This window comes from Peromyscus maniculatus, chromosome 5 (genome assembly GCF_049852395.1).
Source record: "Peromyscus maniculatus bairdii isolate BWxNUB_F1_BW_parent chromosome 5, HU_Pman_BW_mat_3.1, whole genome shotgun sequence".
Taxonomy (NCBI): domain Eukaryota; kingdom Metazoa; phylum Chordata; class Mammalia; order Rodentia; family Cricetidae; genus Peromyscus; species Peromyscus maniculatus.
Genome location: NC_134856.1, coordinates 114389341 through 114409302, shown reverse-complemented (window position 1 = coordinate 114409302; position 19962 = coordinate 114389341). Strand labels below are relative to the sequence as shown.

The 19962-nt window shown below is 43.3% G+C and overlaps 1 protein-coding gene across 2 annotated transcripts; it reads left to right on the top strand.

The window, feature by feature from the left end:
• Positions 1-6044: 6044 nt before the first annotated feature.
• On the top strand, positions 6045-19427 carry LOC102922122 (serpin B9). Of its 2 annotated transcripts, XM_076573129.1 has the most exons (8): positions 6045-6225; positions 7614-7757; positions 9688-9865; positions 11314-11451; positions 11893-12010; positions 13876-14018; positions 16395-16550; positions 18002-19427. In XM_076573129.1, exons 3-8 carry the CDS (start codon positions 9698-9700, stop codon positions 18404-18406), a joined length of 1128 nt encoding a protein of 375 aa, XP_076429244.1. In that variant the 5' UTR covers positions 6045-6225; positions 7614-7757; positions 9688-9697; the 3' UTR covers positions 18407-19427. The 2 variants fall into 2 exon arrangements, with proteins under 2 accessions (XP_076429244.1, XP_076429245.1); XM_076573130.1 differs by lacking the exon at positions 7614-7757 and having other exon boundaries at positions 6114-6225.
• Positions 19428-19962: the final 535 nt, after the last annotated feature.

Genomic DNA, 19962 nt, shown 5'->3' with positions numbered 1-19962 from the left:
AATGACATATCGAGGTGACTTCACAGGAAAATGTATAATTCCTTTGCCAATGTTATCTTTTCTTTTTTTTTTTTTTTTTGGTTTTTTTTTTTTTTTTTTTTGAGACAGGGTTTCTCTGCGTAGCTTTGCGCCTTTCCTGGAGCTCACTTGGTAGCCCAGGCTGGCCTCGAACTCACAGAGATCCGCCTGGCTCTGCCTCCCGAGTGCTGGGATTAAAGGCGTGCGCCACCACCGCCCGGCCAATGTTATCTTTTCTAATTGCAGCATTCACCTCACAGGAATGAGCTAATGCTTCTTTTCAACTGGTCCATGGGAGTGCTTCTCAATGATGCTGTTCAAAACAGGGTACAAGTTCAGAAGACAACTCCTAAAAGCAATGCTAAATCTCCAGTAAGACTAACATTGAATTATTTACCAACCTATTCTCTTTGCCAGTAATGTTTGATCTGCTGGGGAAAACAGACAGGTGCAATCTAGGTGGTAGAACTGCTTCATGCAGGCAGAGAGGTGAGCATGTTCATCTCCCTAGGACAACACTCATTTATCTGTGATGAACCCCAAACAAATGGACAGAAAGTCTGTGCTTTTCAGCTGGCACCATTTAAGAGCACGTCAAGAATTCCCAAACTTAGGGTGGTCACCAGGACAGACTGAGGATTTCTTAGCTGAAATTCTTGACACCAGAGGATTGTGTGTTGTTGGTTGTTTTTACTCTTTGCTCTTTTGAGGAGCCCACAGTCCAGCTCCCAAATAAATCACACAGAGAGCTTATTCTTTCTTATAAATGCCTGGCCTTAGCTTGGCTTATTTCCTGCCACCTTTTTTTTTTAAAAAAAAATTTAAGATAATCTTCCAAAACTTCAAAGACCTACAGAATATGGCATTTAAAATGTTTTAAGAACTTTGACTTTCTGGACAATGAGACACATTTGCTCCTGGTAGCACTGATTTACTACAAAGAGGATAATGGGCATAGAAGAAACTCATTATAGAGTTTGCTTTCTTTGTGGCAAAAGTTAACCACAGGGCCAAAAGGTTCCCTTGCATTGACTGCTTGGCAGGATGCTGTATAAACTGGACATGCAGGACCCACAGGAAGGTGACCACTGAACTTTGCAAGGTAAGATGGTCCCTCAGGTTCCTGCTTTGCAGAAGAAACTGTCAGACATTCTACAGGACATAGAAAAAGTGACTGATGAACTTTGCAAGAATGGGCAGAACAGTCCTTAAAATTTCCTGCTTCATTGAAAGCTATGCCAGAGACTTTAGGCCTATAGGCTGAAGATTGATGCCCCAATGATTCAGAGGAACTTTGGATGACTGTCCAGGCAGCGAGATGTCTCTGTCATTTCTAGAATTATGGAAATTTCTTGCAATACACTTCCTGTTTCCTTGGGTAATAGTATATCCTTCTGGGATCTTTGATGGAGTTAAAGAATAGATAGTTATACTTTTCCTTAGTCATGATAAAAGATAAATTAGATATGAGACTTTAGACTCATAAGAATGGGATAGATGATAGAATATTTTCTTTAATTTTGCCAAAATATAGACTAGATATTGTAACTGTAACTCTTTCTTGGTAACTATTTTGTTATATACAATTTTACTATGTTAAAATTAAACACTTCCTTTTGATTAGAGAGAAAAGGGAAGTACTGTGGAATGTCTTTCTGTATGCTGTAAATATGTGTAGCTCCCATTGGATAATAAATAAAGCTGCTTTGGCCTATGGCAGTGCAGGATAAGGTTAGGTGATACATTCAAACTTAAGACTAGAAAAAGAAGTGTGGAGTCAGGGAGACACCAGCCCTCTGCTGGAGCAACAAGATGCCAGCAGACCGGTAATGCCACAGCCACGTGGTGACATATAGATTAATAGAAATGGGTTAATTTAAGATGAAAGAGTTAGCAAGCAAGAAGCTGAAGCCATAGACTGTAGAGTTTGTAATTAATATAAGTCTCTGAGTGATTATTATTTTATAAGCAGGTGGGACTGAGAAACTTTTGGCTACATGTCTCCTAGAAAGAGATTTCATAGCTGTCTGGCCACCTTGCAGGACAGAGTGGAGCTAGACAATGATAGGCAGGACCACACTGTGACTGCTTAGCTCCATTTAACTCAGGTCTTCTCCTTTTAAACTCATGTCAGGAATCTGACTAATGGACATGTGAGGTTGCTGAAAGGCTTGGATCCTCTCCCCAATGTGGCCACACTGATTAATCCTCCCTTGTCTTCTCTTCACTATGCATTTGCCTCTTTTAAATTGCTTTTTAAGGAGAGATGGCCAAGCCTGACTCGTTAGGACTTTCAGAGCAAAGGCTCTGCTTCTAACTGTTGATTGTTTGTTTGTTTGCTTGTTTGTTTGTGGTAAAGCTCACTCTGTAGTCCAGGTTTTCTGGAACTTGATATATAGACCAGGCTGCCTTTGAACTCACAGAGATATACTTGCCTCTGCCTCTCGATTCTGGTATTACAAATGCCTGATGTATTTATTCACTTCAGTGAAAGTATATGATAATAACTCTTATTTGGGATTCACAGTTGGTAGCCTGTTAAACTAATTCTTCACATCTCAACCATCACTTAAAATATATTAAATTAAACTTTCCTGTGTTGTTTCCCACATAACATTTACTTCTGATACTCAGTTTCCAGCCACCAAAGGTGAGGCACTTGCCAGCCTGAGCCAGCCTCCTGCCACTGTGAGGTCCACATTCTGATCCCAGGACCGGAGGAGGGTCAGAGGAGGCTGGGAGTTTGAAAAACTTGTGAGGAGCCATGGACAAATAAGACATATTTATTCACTGTGGGTGAAGGTCACTGGGCAGGAAGCCTGCAGCTGGCACTCAGGCACACAATGACACATACAGTCTGAACACAGGAAAGCACAATCACACAGTCCAGCGCATAGTCCACACTGAAGAAGGGACAGAGACCCACAGGATGGCTGTAGAAAACAAAGACTCAGATTCCTGCCTCTCACCTATAAAGATGGAATTGGACAACCCTGAGAGAGTCTACAGTGGACCATTGAAGTCTCGGATGATTAAGTCTCATTGAAGGAGCTTAAGTGAGAGGTATGAAGGCATGAAAGGAAGTATCTTGACAGAGGTCACAGGTTCTAGGGAGAGGCAGACCAAGGTGCTGACTAGGGCTGGGAGGATGTTTCATTAAGTGTCACAGAGATGGAGAGTCACCTGACATGTGCTATAGAGTGTAAGGATCTTTAATCTTGGGAGGATATAGAATTTACCATAGAGATGAAGAAGTTAACCAGAACAGACACAGAGTTACAAATTTGGTGCCGTGTAATTCTATGGCAATGATGATGATAATAATCACCCAAATTACAAACAGAAACAGGAATTTGAGTAGACATTCTTGTAGAAAGATCTATAAATGTGAAGTGAGCACATGAGCTTATGATTGGCATCATTACTCATCACGGAAATAAAACTCAACACTAGAATGAGTAACCACTTCACACCCATTGTCTAAAATAAGAAAAGACGAATCACTCATGGAGAAACTGAAAGTCACAACCTCCTGGTGGGGACACAAAGCTGCATAGGGGCTTCCAAACTCATTGGGTGTTTCTTCAAAATGTGAAATGTAGAGTTGTCATGTGACCCAGAAATTCCATTCCTTGGGCTCTTCCCAGGGTAATTCCAAGGCAGCATATGACTATACATAAATTTATACATAAATGTTTGTTATAAACTTACATAAAGGTAGAAACAATCTAATGCTGACCAACTGAATAAACAGCCATTATAGACAACATTATTAATATCGTTAACCAGCAAAAAATGACTGACTGACAAATGCGGTATCTACGCAGCACAGAAAGACCAAGAAATGTGCTGGGCCCTGGCCCCCTATTTCTTGAGTAGCTGTTGCCCTGCTTGCTGATATTGACGAGATGTTCTCCCTATGCTGAATCCCTGCAGGTTTCCTTCCACCTGAAAGCTCATGGGAGGTTGTTTGTTTGTGTATCCCGGCATTTGGAGTAAAGAGCTAGTATGCAAGAATGTAAAACATCAGTAGAACTTCTGCCCTCCGGGGTTCTCCCATTGTGCTGTAAGCCTGTATGTAAGGCCTCCTCCTTCCTTCAATAAATGGCATTTGGCATTCTGCTGAGACAAATGACCTGCTGTTCTTGTCTCTGTTTTTTGATCCACAGCCCCTCGCTCAGACATGGTGAATGGGTGGTGGTAGCGCGGGCGTTACCACTACAGAAATGAATAACTAACAAATGTGGTATTGATGCAGCACAGAGAGACCAAGAAAGTTAAGAAGACTCAGGAGCAGAAAGAAGCCCTTCACACCAATCTGATGGAAGACCCTTGTCAGCTCAGGTGACACTTCCTGTGGAGGTTGGCAGCATACATGCAAGATATCTCTATGCAGAGATATTTCAAATGAGAATGTTAGAACAGCACTCATGCTTATAGCCTAAGCATACACGGTCCAGATATAAACCTGCAGCTTCCTACAAATCCTACAAGAAACCCTACTTACAATACAAGGCATGTCTAATAGCCTTGTAACCCATGCTTTTATTTTAGCATATTACATTTCATTTGTGGGGCATCCCTAATATCATGCTCATGTATGAAAAACGAGGATGAGATCTTTGGTATGGGGGAGGAGGGATGTTACTGTAGTCCTGCCGGCTACAGCCCAAACAAACAATATGGTAGATTCTGACTTCAAAGGATTCTCCAGGTGGGAGAAGAATGAGAACCACCGTGCCATCAAGCAGGAAGTTCTGTGAAGATGCTTCCAATGACTTCCTTAAGAAAGAGGAAGCAGAGGGCAAAGACCTGTGGGATCTGTGTCGTAAGAGTGAGCATCGCTTTAAAGGGCAAGCCCATCTTCTAACAGACTACATGTAGAAAATGAAAGGGAAAAAAAGGCCAGAGCATTCCAGCCAGGAAGAGAAAATAACATGGCCTCTTGTTAGAAGTGTTGCACCCAAAGTCTGATGTCCCCAAAGACTACCAAGAGACCAACTGATCTGAATGCAAAAGCAAAGAGTCTTTAATTTTTGAGTTAAACGTGGGCCCCTTGTCCATCCATCCAAGCGGTGGAGTGAGAGGGATCCCAGGAAGTAACAGGATAGGATTTTTATAGTGGTTAGGGTTGGGGTGGGGTCTAGGGGAATTCTGACTCTATATAGTCACAAACTCAGGATTGGTGCTTACTTCAGGTTAGAGATGCTTGGTTTGGACTGATTGGAGAGTTGCAGCGGCAAGCAAATTGCCATGTCCTCTAGCAGTTTATGTCATCGCATCTACATCATCAGTCCCATTTCTACCAGTAGTTTGACATCCCATTTTTATCTACAGGAAACTCATTCCTTCTGACAGCTACGGTATACAATCTATAACAGCAGAAAACATCCCACAGGACATATCTGGTGCCATGATTATTATGCCAGTTACGTTATATCATATCCCTTGGGTTAAGGCAGAAAATGTCTGGAACTCATTTTTGTGTAACTTCTAATTGTCTGGGTCTAGGGGCAGAGGGCAGCACCTCCTCTGGTGGCCTTTTTTTTAGAATAATTTGTCCAAGGGCCTGCTGCCCCTTGTCTGCCCCTTCTCTAAGATGGCTGTGACCCTGTCATCCTCTCAGAAGATGTAGAGGAGGATGACAGGGAAGGCTCTGGAGGGAGCAGGGGTGAGAAACAGGGAGAAGCAGAACAGGAAGGAGAAACTGTGTCAGAGGACACAGGACAAAGAGGACAATAACTATGGGCCAGCCTCATCGGTGATGAGGGACCAGAATGAAAAGTATCCCCAAGAACACAAGTTAAGACAGGAGATGGTCAGAAGTTGTTGGTCAAAGCAGAGGAGCTGGAGAAGCTAGAGGAAGGGACGGTTGAAATCCCCTCTGGGGTGGAGAACACAGGGTGACTGAGGAAGCAGATGCTGCACGTAAGCAAGCCAACCTTCCCTCAAGCAAGATGAGATAGAAAGCCAGAAGCCTCTGTCCCTTCAGCTGCTGTCACTTCCTGCTGGGTCAGGGGTCAGAAGACAAGGGGTGTGAGCAGCCTCTGTGGAAACATGGAGACAAGCAACAGAAAATGAGCACCCTGGGGAAGCCAATGGCACCAGGAAGCTTCTGAGAGGAAGAGATTGGCGAAAAGCTGCCGTCCATAAGCCAGGAAGGAGAGCACACAGAGAGGAGAGATTTCTAGACTGAGTGTGTCACAGGTAATGTGCACTGAGTGGGCTCTCGGGCTCAGCCATATGGAACCTTGACCTTGGGGAGTTACATGAGTGATCCTGTAGACAGTGTGAGCTTTTTGTGTTTCTGTGGAGTCTCTAATGGTCCTGTTTCTGTTGGGTCCAGGGTTGCACAATAATGGGAGAAAAACCACCAAAGTCTATTAAACCAGAAGCAGACTTTATTCTAAAAAAAATTCGAAAGAATGGAAATGTCACCGTGAGACACCAAAGCTTATCAGCTAGCTGAGACCACAGCCAAGTTTCAGGATTCTGAGCTTGTGGCAGCTGGAGGCGGGCTATAGCTTCTTTTTTATAGTAAGGGGTAAGCATAAGACATAGACAAAGGAATTTTTACAGTTTTGAAGTTAAACTTTTAGAGACAAATTGTTTTAGGCTTTTACAATTTTCCATTGACAAGGTTTTAAGGGGTTTTAGCTAAACAATATTTGTTTATCCCTGTAGCCCTGCTTGACTCAGTTAATTGATGTTTGTCCAAACCTGCAACTTCTCCCTGACGTAGCTGAGTCCCCATAATGGGGAGGAATATGAAACAATGCAAGGTAGGATGTCCCCGTAGAACTCATTAAAAGTTAACTTTGGCCGGGCGGTGGTGGTGCACGCCTTTAATCCCAGCACTCGGGAGGCAGAGCCAGGCGGATCTCTGTGAGTTCGAGGCCAGCCTGGACTACCAAGTGAATCCCAGGAAAGGCGCAAAGCTACACAGAGAAACCCTGTCTCGAAAAAACCAAAAAAAAAAAAAAAAAAAAAAAAGTTAACTTTGATTTAGTGAGTGGTAGGGGACCCTACAGTTTCCCAGCAAGGGATCTTACTATGTTGGAGTTCTGTGTATGTGTCTTGGTCTAATATATCTTCAATTATTGTAGTTTTAAAAGCTTATCCTTTAGTAAATAAACAAATAAATATTGGACCTTTATTAAATAAGGGGGGGGGGGTTCTTAGCAGCTTTGTAAGATGTAACTTTTGAGCCACAAAGCAACATGCTTTCACCTGAGTTGAGTTCTCTGAAAAAAACTCAGCGTCTGCACGCGGCATTGTGTAACATGTCTGTGGCCCATGCCCCAATCTGATGCCCTGAACCCTTATGCTGAGCCTTGGAAAAGTCAGGTTTGTAAATGAGGATCACACAGGAGCACACACTCCATTCACAAGAAATGCTCGTGACTGGGAAATACAGGCAGAACACAGATTAATATTTGCCAGGAAAGGAGGGTGAGAGTGAGAAATGGACACTGAAAATAGGCAGCCCCCCAAAAGGTACCACCAAAACCCTGCAAACATCCTCTAGTCAAAGGCTTTTAATACTTTCGCTTTCTTTCTCTATGGCCTGTTTCTTTCTCCACTCCCCTTCTCAGCAGAGGCTAGAGCAAGCAGCTGCTTGTTTCTCCGCCCCTCCCAGCTCTGCTGTGATTAAAGGGCCAGCAGAGTCTAGCCGGCTGCTGGGATAAGCTACCAGGACACCTAGGCTGCAAATTCCACATTGAGAAGTCTCGAAGGTGGTAAGTGAGGGCGCTTGTTATGGGCTGTGAGACCAACAGAGGTGAGGTTTACAAGGTCTGGGCTGAGTCCGGGAGGAAACCCCGGGACTGCAGAGATAGAAAAAGAGAGAGTAGACAGATGGTGTCCGATAGGCATTTAAAAAGGCGATTCCTCTAGAAACTCCAGCTGGCAAATGGCAGCAAGCCTGGTCCCGTCCCGGGGCTGGTGTCCAAGAGCTATCTTGGCTCCTCCTCAGCCAGACCTGGGTGCTGCAGGGAATCAGCAGCCTTCTCCTCTGCCTCTTTCCTGCTTCCTTTCGGATCCTACCACCTGGACAATTTGTCTGCCTCTGCTCTCTCCTCGAAGATCTGTTTCTGTTTCTGAGCCCTTTAAAAGGCCAGCAATCTCAGCTGGACGGTGGTGGCGCACACCTTTAATTCCAGCACTCGGAAGGCAGAGCCAGGCGGATCTCTGTGAGTTCGAGGCCAGCATCAAAGCTACACAGAAAAAAAACCTGTCTAGAAAAGCCAAACAAAAGCAATTTCTAGTACAAAATTGAGCACTCTTCATTTCCATTTTTTAAAATAATTCACTCAGTATTGACAGAAAGCCTCCTATATCCAGAGCATGCTTCCAGATGCTTAAAATCAGGGTGCCAGACAGCTCCCTTAGCTTCAGAGAGCTCCAAGTGTGGTGGAGACACAGTCAGCAAGAGAAAGGACCGCACTTAGGAGTGATGACAGAACCGGCTGGGGCAGCGTCACTAGGGTGGCAGAGCAGAGGCCCTGAGGTTGCCCTGCACTAGTGAAGGAGGGAAGGGTGAGTAGTGTGAACTCAGTGACAGAGAGGGGGTAGATGACCTTCTGGGTGGAATAAACGGTACTTCAAGGATTCAGAAGCAACTTTAAAGGGACATCAGGATGGGCAGGAGTGTAGGGGTCGCACAGTAGGTCAGATGAGAAGACCAACCAGAAGGCCAGGCATTTAAATAAAGCCGCCGCCGCAACTTTCCTGAAGAACCTTTGGGGAATTATAAGGAAGAGTCACAGGATCTGGGCACACTCTCAGGATACTGTGTCCGTCTGTCTGGGGAGAGGAAAGAAGTATGGGTTGTGATGTTCTGAGACTCCCTGGGCTATTTTATTGTCATTTAAGCACTGTAGAAAGTACTCGGGAACACACTTCCAGTGTTCAAAGGTCATATGACAGTCAGAGCACAGCCATGGGATGTGCAGGGACTCAGATTTGGGATATTGTGGCAGGGGCAGTCACTTAGTCTGGGCCAAGCTGTCCATTCATCTGGGAGTGAGGTATGCTCCACAGAGAAACAGCCTGGTGCCATGGCCTGATCAAGGCCTCCTGAGCAGCCACTGCAGGTGGATGCTTCCTGCTGCACAGCAGGGTTGGTGACACCAGCCTGTCTTCGGGTCTCATTCAGCATCTCCAGGTCTGTCCTGTAGCAGCTGCAAATGCAGAGGCTCTGTCTAATGCACACCTGGACATCTCAGAGGAGTCTTTCACAGGCTGACACAGAATGCAGCTTTGCTGAAGCCAGGCTAGAGGACCTGGACGCTCATGTCTGTTTTCTTCTTCCTTTCCTCTTTTCCTCCTCTTCCTATTTATCTTCCACTCCACCATCTTCAGAGAGAGGAGCTGGTGTATATGGAAGGAGACTACAGGCCACCTCTTTTAGCTGTGTCCTGTGTGCGGTTCTGATGATCTGACCTCTGCCTATGCAGATGACACAGACGCTAGTTTGGTCTGTTGCCATGACCACACTTAGACAATAATCCTAAGATTGGAAGGACTGTGACCAAGAATGAATTTTAAAATCCTATTTTAAGTACTTTTGAGCTTTGAATGAGAACCAAGAGTAGAGTCCCAGATTCCCTGAGTCAGGTCAATGAACCTTCAGTACTGTGTTGAGTACCATTTCTCTTTTGCCTCCAGACTCTGCATCATGAATACTCTGTCTGAAGCAAATGGCAACTTTGCCATCCACCTTTTAAAGATGCTCTGTGAAAGCAACCCTTCGACAAATGTCTGTTATTCTCCCATGAGCATCTCCTCTGCTCTGGCTATGGTCCTCTTGGGGGCGAAGGGAGACACTGCAGTCCAGATGTCTCAGGTAAGCTGTCTGTCATCCCATAACTTCACTGCCTAAGGGCTGCTGAGAAGGGAGCTTAGGAATGTGCTCACACTGTGTCATGGGGCAGGGGTCAAAGAGGAAGGGATAATGAGTTTTCCTCAGTGATAACTTAGAGGGAACTTATTTAAGAGGCAAAGAGTTTTCCACAGTAAGAACTTAGAGGGAACTCTCAAAATTTTGTTCAGACTTCACTGAGAAAATGCTGCATAAATAATTTCACACCAATCTTGGTGGCACAGGCCTTTAGTTCCAGCTACTAAGGAGACAGAGACAGGAGAATGCCTAGTTCAAGACCAGCCTGGGCAACTTAGTTTCAAATAAAAAAGTTTTTAAAAAGATGGAAGGAGGGTCTTAGGGTTATAACTTAGGCTCAACCCAAGTACAGCAAAGGAAAGCAAGGAGTTGAAATTATTTGAAACATAGGTTGCTAAGATCTATTTTATTTTTAGAGCAACAGACTTTGTAATTATTCATTGCCAAAGAAGGTTAATTCCTGCTTTATTTTTATTTTTTCCAGACAGGGTTTCTCTGTGTAGTTTTGGTGCCTGTCCTGGATCCTGCTCTGTAGACCAGGCTGGACTCGAACTCACAGAGATCTGCCTGCCTCTGCCTCCTGAGTGCTGGGATTAAAGGCGTGCGCTCTAATTCCTGCTTCTAATTGTGTCCAACCTGCCTTGCATAGCTAAGCTACTGAACGGGGGTAAAATGTGTATAGCTAGTCCACATCTTGACTGGACACTATTTGGGGCTACTTTATGAAGCATCCTGTGAGCATTGCAGGTGATTAAGAATGGGTTTCTGACCTCAGGGGTTTCAAGGCAGGCAGGAGGCATTTGCCTGAGAAAAAGCCCTGTGCATACACTGTCCCAGTAGGAAGTAGTCACTGTTGTTCTGTGGTTTGCCAGGACTTTTTCATGAGGACCCTTTCAGGTATAACTCCTCATTTTTATCGTCTCCAAACTTAGTGAGTGCATGAGGACATGAAGATGAAGACATAGAAGAGGCTTCTTCATAATTACTCTTTATGGTCTTTTATAGGTTTTACATTCACTAATAAACACAGAGAGCTTGTGTATGTGTATGGTTGTAGGGTGTGTGTGTCTGTGTCTGTGTGTGTATATGTGTGTGTATGTCTGTGTGTGTATCTGTGTGTGTGTGTGTGTGTGTGTGTGTGTGTGTGTGTGTGTGTGTTTACATGCCTATGTGTGCTTCTTTAGGCAGAGGACAGGCATAAATGCAGGTGTCTTCTTTCCGCAGTGTTGGGATTACAGCCATACCCTAGTGGACCTGTCTTTTCATGTGCAGAGTGAGGATCCAACACAGAGTCTCATGTGCTTCACTACCTGACTACTGCAGCTTGAAAATTCCGTTCGCAATCAAAATGTCTCATCACTGAGCTCATAATCATTTATTCTTTTTCTTCATAGGCACTTGGTTTAAACGCAGAGAAAGACGTTCATCAAGGCTTCCAGGGGCTGCTCAGTAACCTGAATAAGCCCAACAAAAAGTACGCGCTTAGAACTGCCAACAGACTCTTTGCAGAGAGCACTTGTGAATTCCTCCCAGTAAGTTGTATCACTAGAATGACGTCAATTATATTCAAATGCTTGTTGCTATAGATCACAGAGGAAGGACCCTAGAGAATGTGATGAAATTAAGGATCAAGTTCTAGCCAGTGTGATGGCATACATGTATGTCTAAGAAGGCTGAGACAGGAGGGTCATGAGTTCTAGGCCAGCCTACGCCAAATAGTAAGACTCAACTCCAAAAACTTTCCCAAATTCTATAATGATACTTTGAAATATTTAAAATTTGACAACTTATACTTTTTATTTATTCAAGTTGGTCATTCCAACTTACAAAGACATAGTACATGAAGATGTTTATTGCTTAAAGTGACATCTACACTCATTTTAGTTTTGTTTTTTAATGCCATAGTATCAGAAGTTTGGGAAGCTTGCTGACACTATTTTGCAATGTTACCTCACTGAACATTTTTTTTCCAGACCTTTAAGGAGTCCTGTCTTCAGTTCTACCACTCAGAGCTGGAGCAGCTGTCCTTCATCAAAGCAGCAGAGGAGTCCCGGAAACACATCAACACGTGGGTCTCCGAACAGACTGAAGGTCAGGATTTCAGGTTATTTCACACCCACATTCTTGTCCTTTCCATCCATCCCTCCCTCCTCTTCCTTCCTCTTTCTCTTAACTTCCCTTCTCCCCCTCTGACTAATCTCACTGTTATTTCAGAGAGTCAAAGGGATGCAGACCAGCTAGGCCACATGGTATAATTTAGACCTCAGTGAATTCGTGGAGATTTTACTCAGACACTTAGACTTTAAAAACAGAGTTGTTTGTGTATTTCTCTAAGAGAGAGGGGCTGATACAAATGTCCTGAGAACTCATGGGCCTGATTTCCAGTCTAACAGATTGCATTAGAAGACAGGGGTGGTCTGCACTTGGCAGGCCAGGTGACTCCACCATCTCTGAGATGGAGATGCATGGGTAGAAGTTCCCCATAATCTTGTCCTGGGCTGGATCTTCCTACAGTCTGTGTTGCCTCAGCCCCCAGCACCTTTACCTCTGAAGAGGATTCCTGTTTTCTGCTTCCATGTTTCCTGCCTCACATCCCTCACCTACATTTGATGAAACTAGACATGATTTCCTCTGTCAGGGCTGCTCAGTTACATTGGTCTAAAAGAGTCTCCCATTTGGGGTTGAACCTTATTTGTTTTTATTTCAGAGATGACATGTTCCAGCATTGGTCTTGCAGATCATTGAGATCATTGTCTGATATTTGAACCCCACAGATGCCTCTGTACCACTAAGTACATTCCTATTGCTACTAACAGATAGAGTATAGAGTGTCTTTTTCTTAAAAATTCAGCAATCATTTGCTGATTCTTACTGGAGTCTTTACCTCTTGTGAACCTTTGATATCATAAGTTGGCAAGTATTCTCTTCTCCATTGAAAGGATACCCCTTAATACAGAAGAAGGGGATATGTCCTCTTAACTGCATTATCTCTTCCAGGGATGGACAGCATTCCAAAGTATATAATAACAAATGGCTTTCTGCCTTTGAGGCTTTGACGTGTGGTGGTGTGTTAAAACTTGGCATGACCATGGAGGGCTAGATTAGACTCTATGCTTAACATTAGTGTATTGGTCAGGGTTCTCTAGAAGAACACAATGAATCCATATTACAGAGGTGATTTAATAGATTGACATACACAATACAGGCTGAGTAGTCTGACAATGACCATCTGCATGTGGAGAGGCTGAGAATCTGGTAGCTGCCCAGTCTATGAGGCTGAAAACCTTACCAGTTTCAGTCTGGCATGGAAAGCCTAGAGGACTCCAGAGAGTTATTAGTCTTAGTCCTCATGAAGGCCAAAGCAATTAGGTTCCAGTGTCAGCTGAAAATAGCAGTTGCAGAAATGTGAACAGTGTCGATGCACTCACCAGCAGGAACTGAGGCAGGCAGACCAAACAGTGCTGCTTCTCTCTTGGTCTTTATATCAGGGCAGCACAGGAAACTCTCCCTTGGGAGAGTGTCCTCTTTATTAATTACTTTCTGGGAAATGTCCTCACAGACCTGCCCAGAGACATGTCTCTTGGTTGATTCCAGACCCAATCAACATGGCAACCAACATTAGCACGTGGGGGAAGCCCTGGATCCCTGTGACCCGACCCCTTCCACATTTCCTGCTTCTTTGTTCTCCATCCTGAAGTCATTTTTTTCTGCCTTTCCCAAACCTGCTTTCCTTGAGAGACTTAGAAGTCTTTCACCATCTTCATCTTGGCCATGTTCCTCCTGTGTCCATGACCTTGAGGCAAACATTGGTATGTTGTGTTCATTTGTTTTCAATATGTTAATCCATATTCAGCATATGTGAAAACGTGATGCTTGGATATGCCCTGATGTCATATCAATTTATTTCTCACATGTGTATAACATGAACCTGAATGAAGTCTCTGCTTCCTCAAAAGGGAAAATTCCAGAGTTGCTGTCGGGCGACTCGGTTAATTCAGAGACCAGGCTGGTTCTTGTCAATGCTTTATATTTCAAAGGAAAGTGGCATCAACCATTTCATGAAGATTGCACAATAGAAATGCCCTTTAAAATAAACCAGGTAAGGAACAGTGTCCAAAGGTTCATGACAGTGTGATGAGATTGAGTAGAAGGGTGTAATTGTGAATGTGTAGCTCTGGGGCTCAGTGGTAGAGATCACATGTCCTGTGTGGGTGCTGGACTTGGTCCTCAGCCCAGAAAGAAAGAGAACAGGAAAGCACATAAAACCATTTGAAACATTTATTTCTAAATGAAAAGTTAATCTCTAGAGAAAAATGATAGGAATAGAGTATTTAATACCTGTGTTACTTTACATTTTATTTGTGGCTCTTATATGTTCTGATAATTTCTCATAAAACCGTTGCTTCAACCTAATTCTAGAAACTAAACTTTCCTTTAAGTTCAAGAAAACAGAAACTTATGTGTTAAGATAGTATAATACATTTATGGAGCATGAGGCAGCGTAGAAAGGAATATACAAACATTTATTTAATAGACTATTTTTAAATTAAAATAATCACTTTAAATTATTGGTCAATCTATTATTAGGAAGCAGTATGTATTGCTTTCTTATATTGAAATGGAGTGATTAAGATCTCAGTCTTAATTGCAGTATAATTTGAATTAAAGCAGATATTAGAATGCTTCTCCAAATCCCAATAAAATACAATTTAATGCCGTTTGGACCCTTACCAATGTTAAACTCCCCCATTCCTTTTTTATTAGTGATAATTTTAAAAAAGCTTTGTGAAAGAATGAGTTCATTTATTGGGAAATTTAATATGTATTATTTATGGTCTGTAGCAAATTTTTATGTTTAATGTACCACTGTAATTAAAATCTTCCCAGATGGCCTACTTCCATACTTTAAAAAATATTGTTGGACTATTAGAACAGAACCACTGGGTTAAATCACAAGAAGATACATGAAGTTCTGTCCAGACAGCCCCTGACTTTTAAAGAGTTGACAAGAACTGTATGATTATGATGGGTCATCAGACGGTAATGCATCACAAATATACATGGAGATCAGTCCAGAAGGTCCCCAACTTGTAGCCATTTAACTGGGATTTTCCTTCTCACTAATGGGCTGTCAGGATGGAGCTCTGCCCTAGCCTGTGAGTGTCTGTGCTCTGGAGCTCTCTGCTCTCTGATGGGTTAGAAGATTGTGACCCATCGTGAACCTCTGAGCATGTGTGCTCCTGTTTCCAGGCTGTTTTCTGAGAGGATGTACCTGTCTGTAGTCCCAGACACATGACTATGACAGTAATCCAGTCTATTTGAAGAAAATTTTTCTGTTAACTATATGCTGTTTCCTTAGATATAATTGTTGACCATATTAAATGATCAAAATCCTGCATCTGATATGATGGTCATCTTTCCATTAGTGTAGCAAACTATCTGCGATAATCAACTTAAAAGAGGAAATGTTTATTTTGGCTCATGGTTCCAGAAGTTTCAGTCGGGTCAGTTTTTCCAATCACTCCGGGTTGTGGTGATGCAGTACAGCATGGTGGAAATGCATGGTGAGGGCTTGTTGACCTCACAGCAGTCAGGAAGCAAAAGAGAGAAACAGGAAAGGGTTGTAGTGCAAATATCCCCTTCAGGGGCACCTCTCCCCAATGCTCAGCTTTCTCTCATTAGGCCTAAATCCTAAAGGTTTGGCTAGCTCTCAGTGCCAGTCTGTGGAGAGGAGCTTTGGAACATGAGCCTTTGTAGAACATTTTAGACCCAAATACTAATATTTGAATGCCACATTCCTTTTTCTGAATAATGCATAGTCTTTATGTAGTTAGTCCTTGTCCTGGCTGGGGTGTCTGTCTGTCTGTCTGTTTGTTTGTTTGTTTGTTTGTTTTGTTTTGTTTTGGGTCTGTGTGTGTGTGTATGAACTTGACACAAGCTAGAGCCATTTGAGAAGAAGAACTCTGCATTGAGAAATTGCTTCCATAAGATTGGCCTAGGGCAAGTCTGTTGGTCATTTTCTTGATTAGTGGTGGGTGTGGACCCAGCCCTCTGTGGCTAGTGCCAATTCTGGGCAGGAGGTTATGAGGTACACAAGAAAGCAGGCTGAGAAAGCAATGGAGAACAAGCCAATAAGTAGCACTCCTCCAAGGCGTCTGCATGAATTCCTTCTCTGACTTCCCTCAGTGATGGAATGTGACCTGAGAGTTGTAAGATGAAACAAACCCATCCTTCCCATATTGCCTTTGGTCATGGTGTTTCATCACAACCATAGAACCCTATCTACAACAGCCCCATATCTGCTCACAACAATTATTTTTAAGGAAAGCAGGAAGAGGCTGGCAGACATTGATTAAGTGGTCACTGAAACATAAATAGTGTTTGCATTGTATTAATTGGTATTAACTGCAGCTCATTTGAAAACCTTCTGAACTCTCTCAATGATATCTTTTATATTCTGGATTCTTCTGTTCAGAGGGAGGAAAGAACAGTACAGATGATGTGTCAGGAAGACACTTTTAACATCGCCTACGTGAATGAAGTTCAGGCGCAGGTGCTGGTGATACCCTATAAGGGCATGGAGCTGAGCTTGGTGGTCCTGCTCCCAGATGATGGTGTGGACCTCAGCCAGGTGAGGCGGGAAAGTCTGTAGCAGTTGCCACCCTAAATGTCTATTAGAAGAATCCAGGGTCCCCATTGTCCTTCTTCATTAGGACAGAACTCAATGTTTTTACCTTTCCAACTGCCATTTGAGCGGGTGGTACTCACAAACTGAGCCTGGAGCTATGTGCAGACCCTTTGTTTGGGGATCAAAGCTGTGTCCAGGACTCCCATTGTGGGTTGTGTGACCTTGAACATATGACATAACTTCATTTCTGGAATGGGACATGGTTTCTGAAAGGATGAAATGAGGACAACTAAGGCAGTGAACTTAGCACAGTACTTAGAACATAGTCCCCCTCTGTAAATATAACCTAAATCATGGTCTTTGCTAGTATTTTATTTTAATATCTGAGAACATAAAATAGGCAGAAAAAATATTGCACTTTAACCTCACAAAGTGGAAGAGGAGGGATGCCAGCTGGTGAGGACAGAGTCAGAGACATCATAATGGCACATCTTGGTCTTCCTTGTGACAGGATACCCCACAGTGTATCAGCCATCCTCTGAATGGTGGGTAATGGAGTGTGCATGACCTAAGGGGTCTTTGTAAGCAGAAGTGCTCCCCTGGCTCTTCCCATCCAGCTCCCTCACTGTGGCATGGCTTCTCTAGGGTGTTAGTGTTTTGTCACTGGCAAAATGCCTGACATGGATAACCCAGGATAGGAAGGATTTATGTTGACTCACAGATTTGAGGTTTCATTTAAAGTTACTTGACCCTGTCAATGGGTTCCATGGTGACAGGTACATGTGGCAGAGACTACAGACCTTTTAGTAAACAGGAAGCAGAGAAAGGACAAGGGACAAAGGACCAAGGATGATCTTCATAGGTACACCTCCTGTAACTACTTCCTTCATTCGGCTAGAATTCCTCATGCCCAAATTATAGATGTCTCACTAAACATCACCACCAGCTTCAGAATAAAGGTTCTCCATGTGAGCTTTAAGGGAGAATTTCACATTCAAACTATTAACAGCCCACAAAACAAATAGAATCCTAGCCTGGATAGACCTCCCTTCTAGTGTGGCTCACACCAAGCATCTTTTCCAATTTTTATTTTATTTTATTAGTATCTATGGTTTATTGTCTTCAAAACTAAGTCTAGATCAAGAAAACAAAAGCAAACACAACCTAAACCATAATCACCTGGACATATGGACACCTGTTAGAATAAAAGATGTCTCAGAAATGATTTAGGAGAGGACAGCCAGGTCTTCCCAACCCTGGGCTGCTTGGCTTCCATGCCCATGAGGGAAGCCATATACAAGCTAGCAAGACAGTGGGACCCTCACACGGTCTCACCATGTTAATCTACAGTGCCCCTGTAGGATGATGGTGGGTATTGTGAGTGTGAAGAGCCTATGAGACTCTGCATAAGACCTCACCTGCGAATCTGAAAGTCTCTAATTCTACTTTGCCAGGTGGAAAACAATCTCACTTTTGAGAAGTTAACGTCCTGGACCAAACCAGACTTTATGAGGAGCACTGATGTTGAGGTTTTCCTTCCAAAATTTAAACTGCAAGAGGATTATAACATGGAGTCTGTGTTTCAGCGTTTGGGGATGGTAGATGTCTTCCAAGGGGGCAAGGCTGACTTGTCAGGAATGTCTCTGGAGAGAGACCTGTGTCTGTCCAAGTTTGTTCACAAGAGTGTTGTGGAGGTCAATGAAAAAGGCACCGAGGCTGCGGCAGCAACTTCGGCCATTGTTGACTACTGTTGTGCCTGTGAAGTCTCAATATTCTGTGCAGACCACCCCTTCCTTTTCTTCATCAGGCACAACCAAACCAACACCCTCCTGTTCTGTGGCAGGTTCTCTTCTCCGTAAAGGCACATTTACTATGTGGGAAACAGTTACTCTTACAGCTCTGTGAGGATGGGCATATGGGGGACACCATGTTCCAAGATGAGGGCACTTTCCCCCTGGCAGCCTGATCTTAGGATGCCCACATTCCCCTCCCCTATCCTGACATTCATCAGTGCCCTTTGCCAGGTCACAGGATCACAGAGTGGTTGGGTTTCCTGTTGTGTAAACAACAAAGGAGACAAACATTTCTCACAAGAGAGACTGCAAAGTTCTCTAGGGTGGCCCCAAATAAACGCCCCCTCACTGCACAGACAAGCCATGCCAGCTCTACACGCTGTCCTGTCCTGGCTCCTTGACTCTCGCCATCACTCGCCTTGACCTGCTTACATTACAGTAAATGCTTCTGTGGATGATGACAGCCACTGCAGTTTACTAGTGATTGGTCCTTAATGCACATTTTAACTTTATCTTCTTTGCTGCCCACCACTCACCTGGTATGTGCCATCACTGTGTTAGGCTTGGGGACAGTGGAGACAGTGTGGTCCTCTAACAGCTGGCCTTTACTATCTGCTTTCAACTTATCTAGCTTGGACTGCCATATGTTCCCTTGCAGAAGTCATGCTTCTGTAGACCATTTTGTTTCTCTGTCACTATCTATTATAGTTAAATTCTACAAAGTCCTTAAAGGTTATTTCAAAATGAATTTATTTTTCTCACCAACCATGTGTGCACTTTGAACATTAATTTGGCCACTTAGAGTGGTTGCTTTATCTGTTAACCTTCTCCATCTTGGATAGTCTCCCAAATAGACTCCATGGTTACCAAGGGATGGGGTTATATCTCACTATGCTATACAGCCTGTCCTGTGCCCCCTCCAAGCAGTTATAAGTGATTTCACCGTGTAAGACTGACATAATGGGGCTGGAGAGATGGCTCCGATGTTCTGACTCCTACTGGCTCCTGTATGCAGATGGTGTATGTATCCTCACTCAGACGCACACACATAAAAGTACATTTAAAAATAAAGACATTTTTTAAAGAAGAGTGCCATATGTTTATTTGATGGCTGGATAATATCTACTCTTCAGCCCCCAGAAAATTCCTAGAGCTTATACAAACTTTCAAAAAAGTGGCAGATTAAAAAATTAACACAGAAAAATCAGCTTCATTCTTATCTGCCAATAACAAGCATACTGAGGGAAAAACCAGTCAAACAATCCCGTTCATAACTGCCTACAGAAATGGCTTGGAATAAACCTATCCAAAGAAGTGAATGACCTCTCTAATGAAAACTTTAGAACACTCAAGAGAGAAACTGAAGAAGACATTAGAAGATCAATTAAAATCTCCTTCCAGGCCCCTGGCTTGGAAGAGTCAACAGTGTTGCCATCTTACTGAATGAATCATACAGATTCACTGCAGTCTCCATCAAAATGCCAATACTGTTCATCATGGAGATAGAAAAAAAATTCTAAATAATTTGGAAACACAAAAGACCTCAGCCAATATAATCCTGAGCAATACCAGTAAGGCTGGAAATATTGCTGTACCTAAGTTCAAGTTATACCACAAAGGGC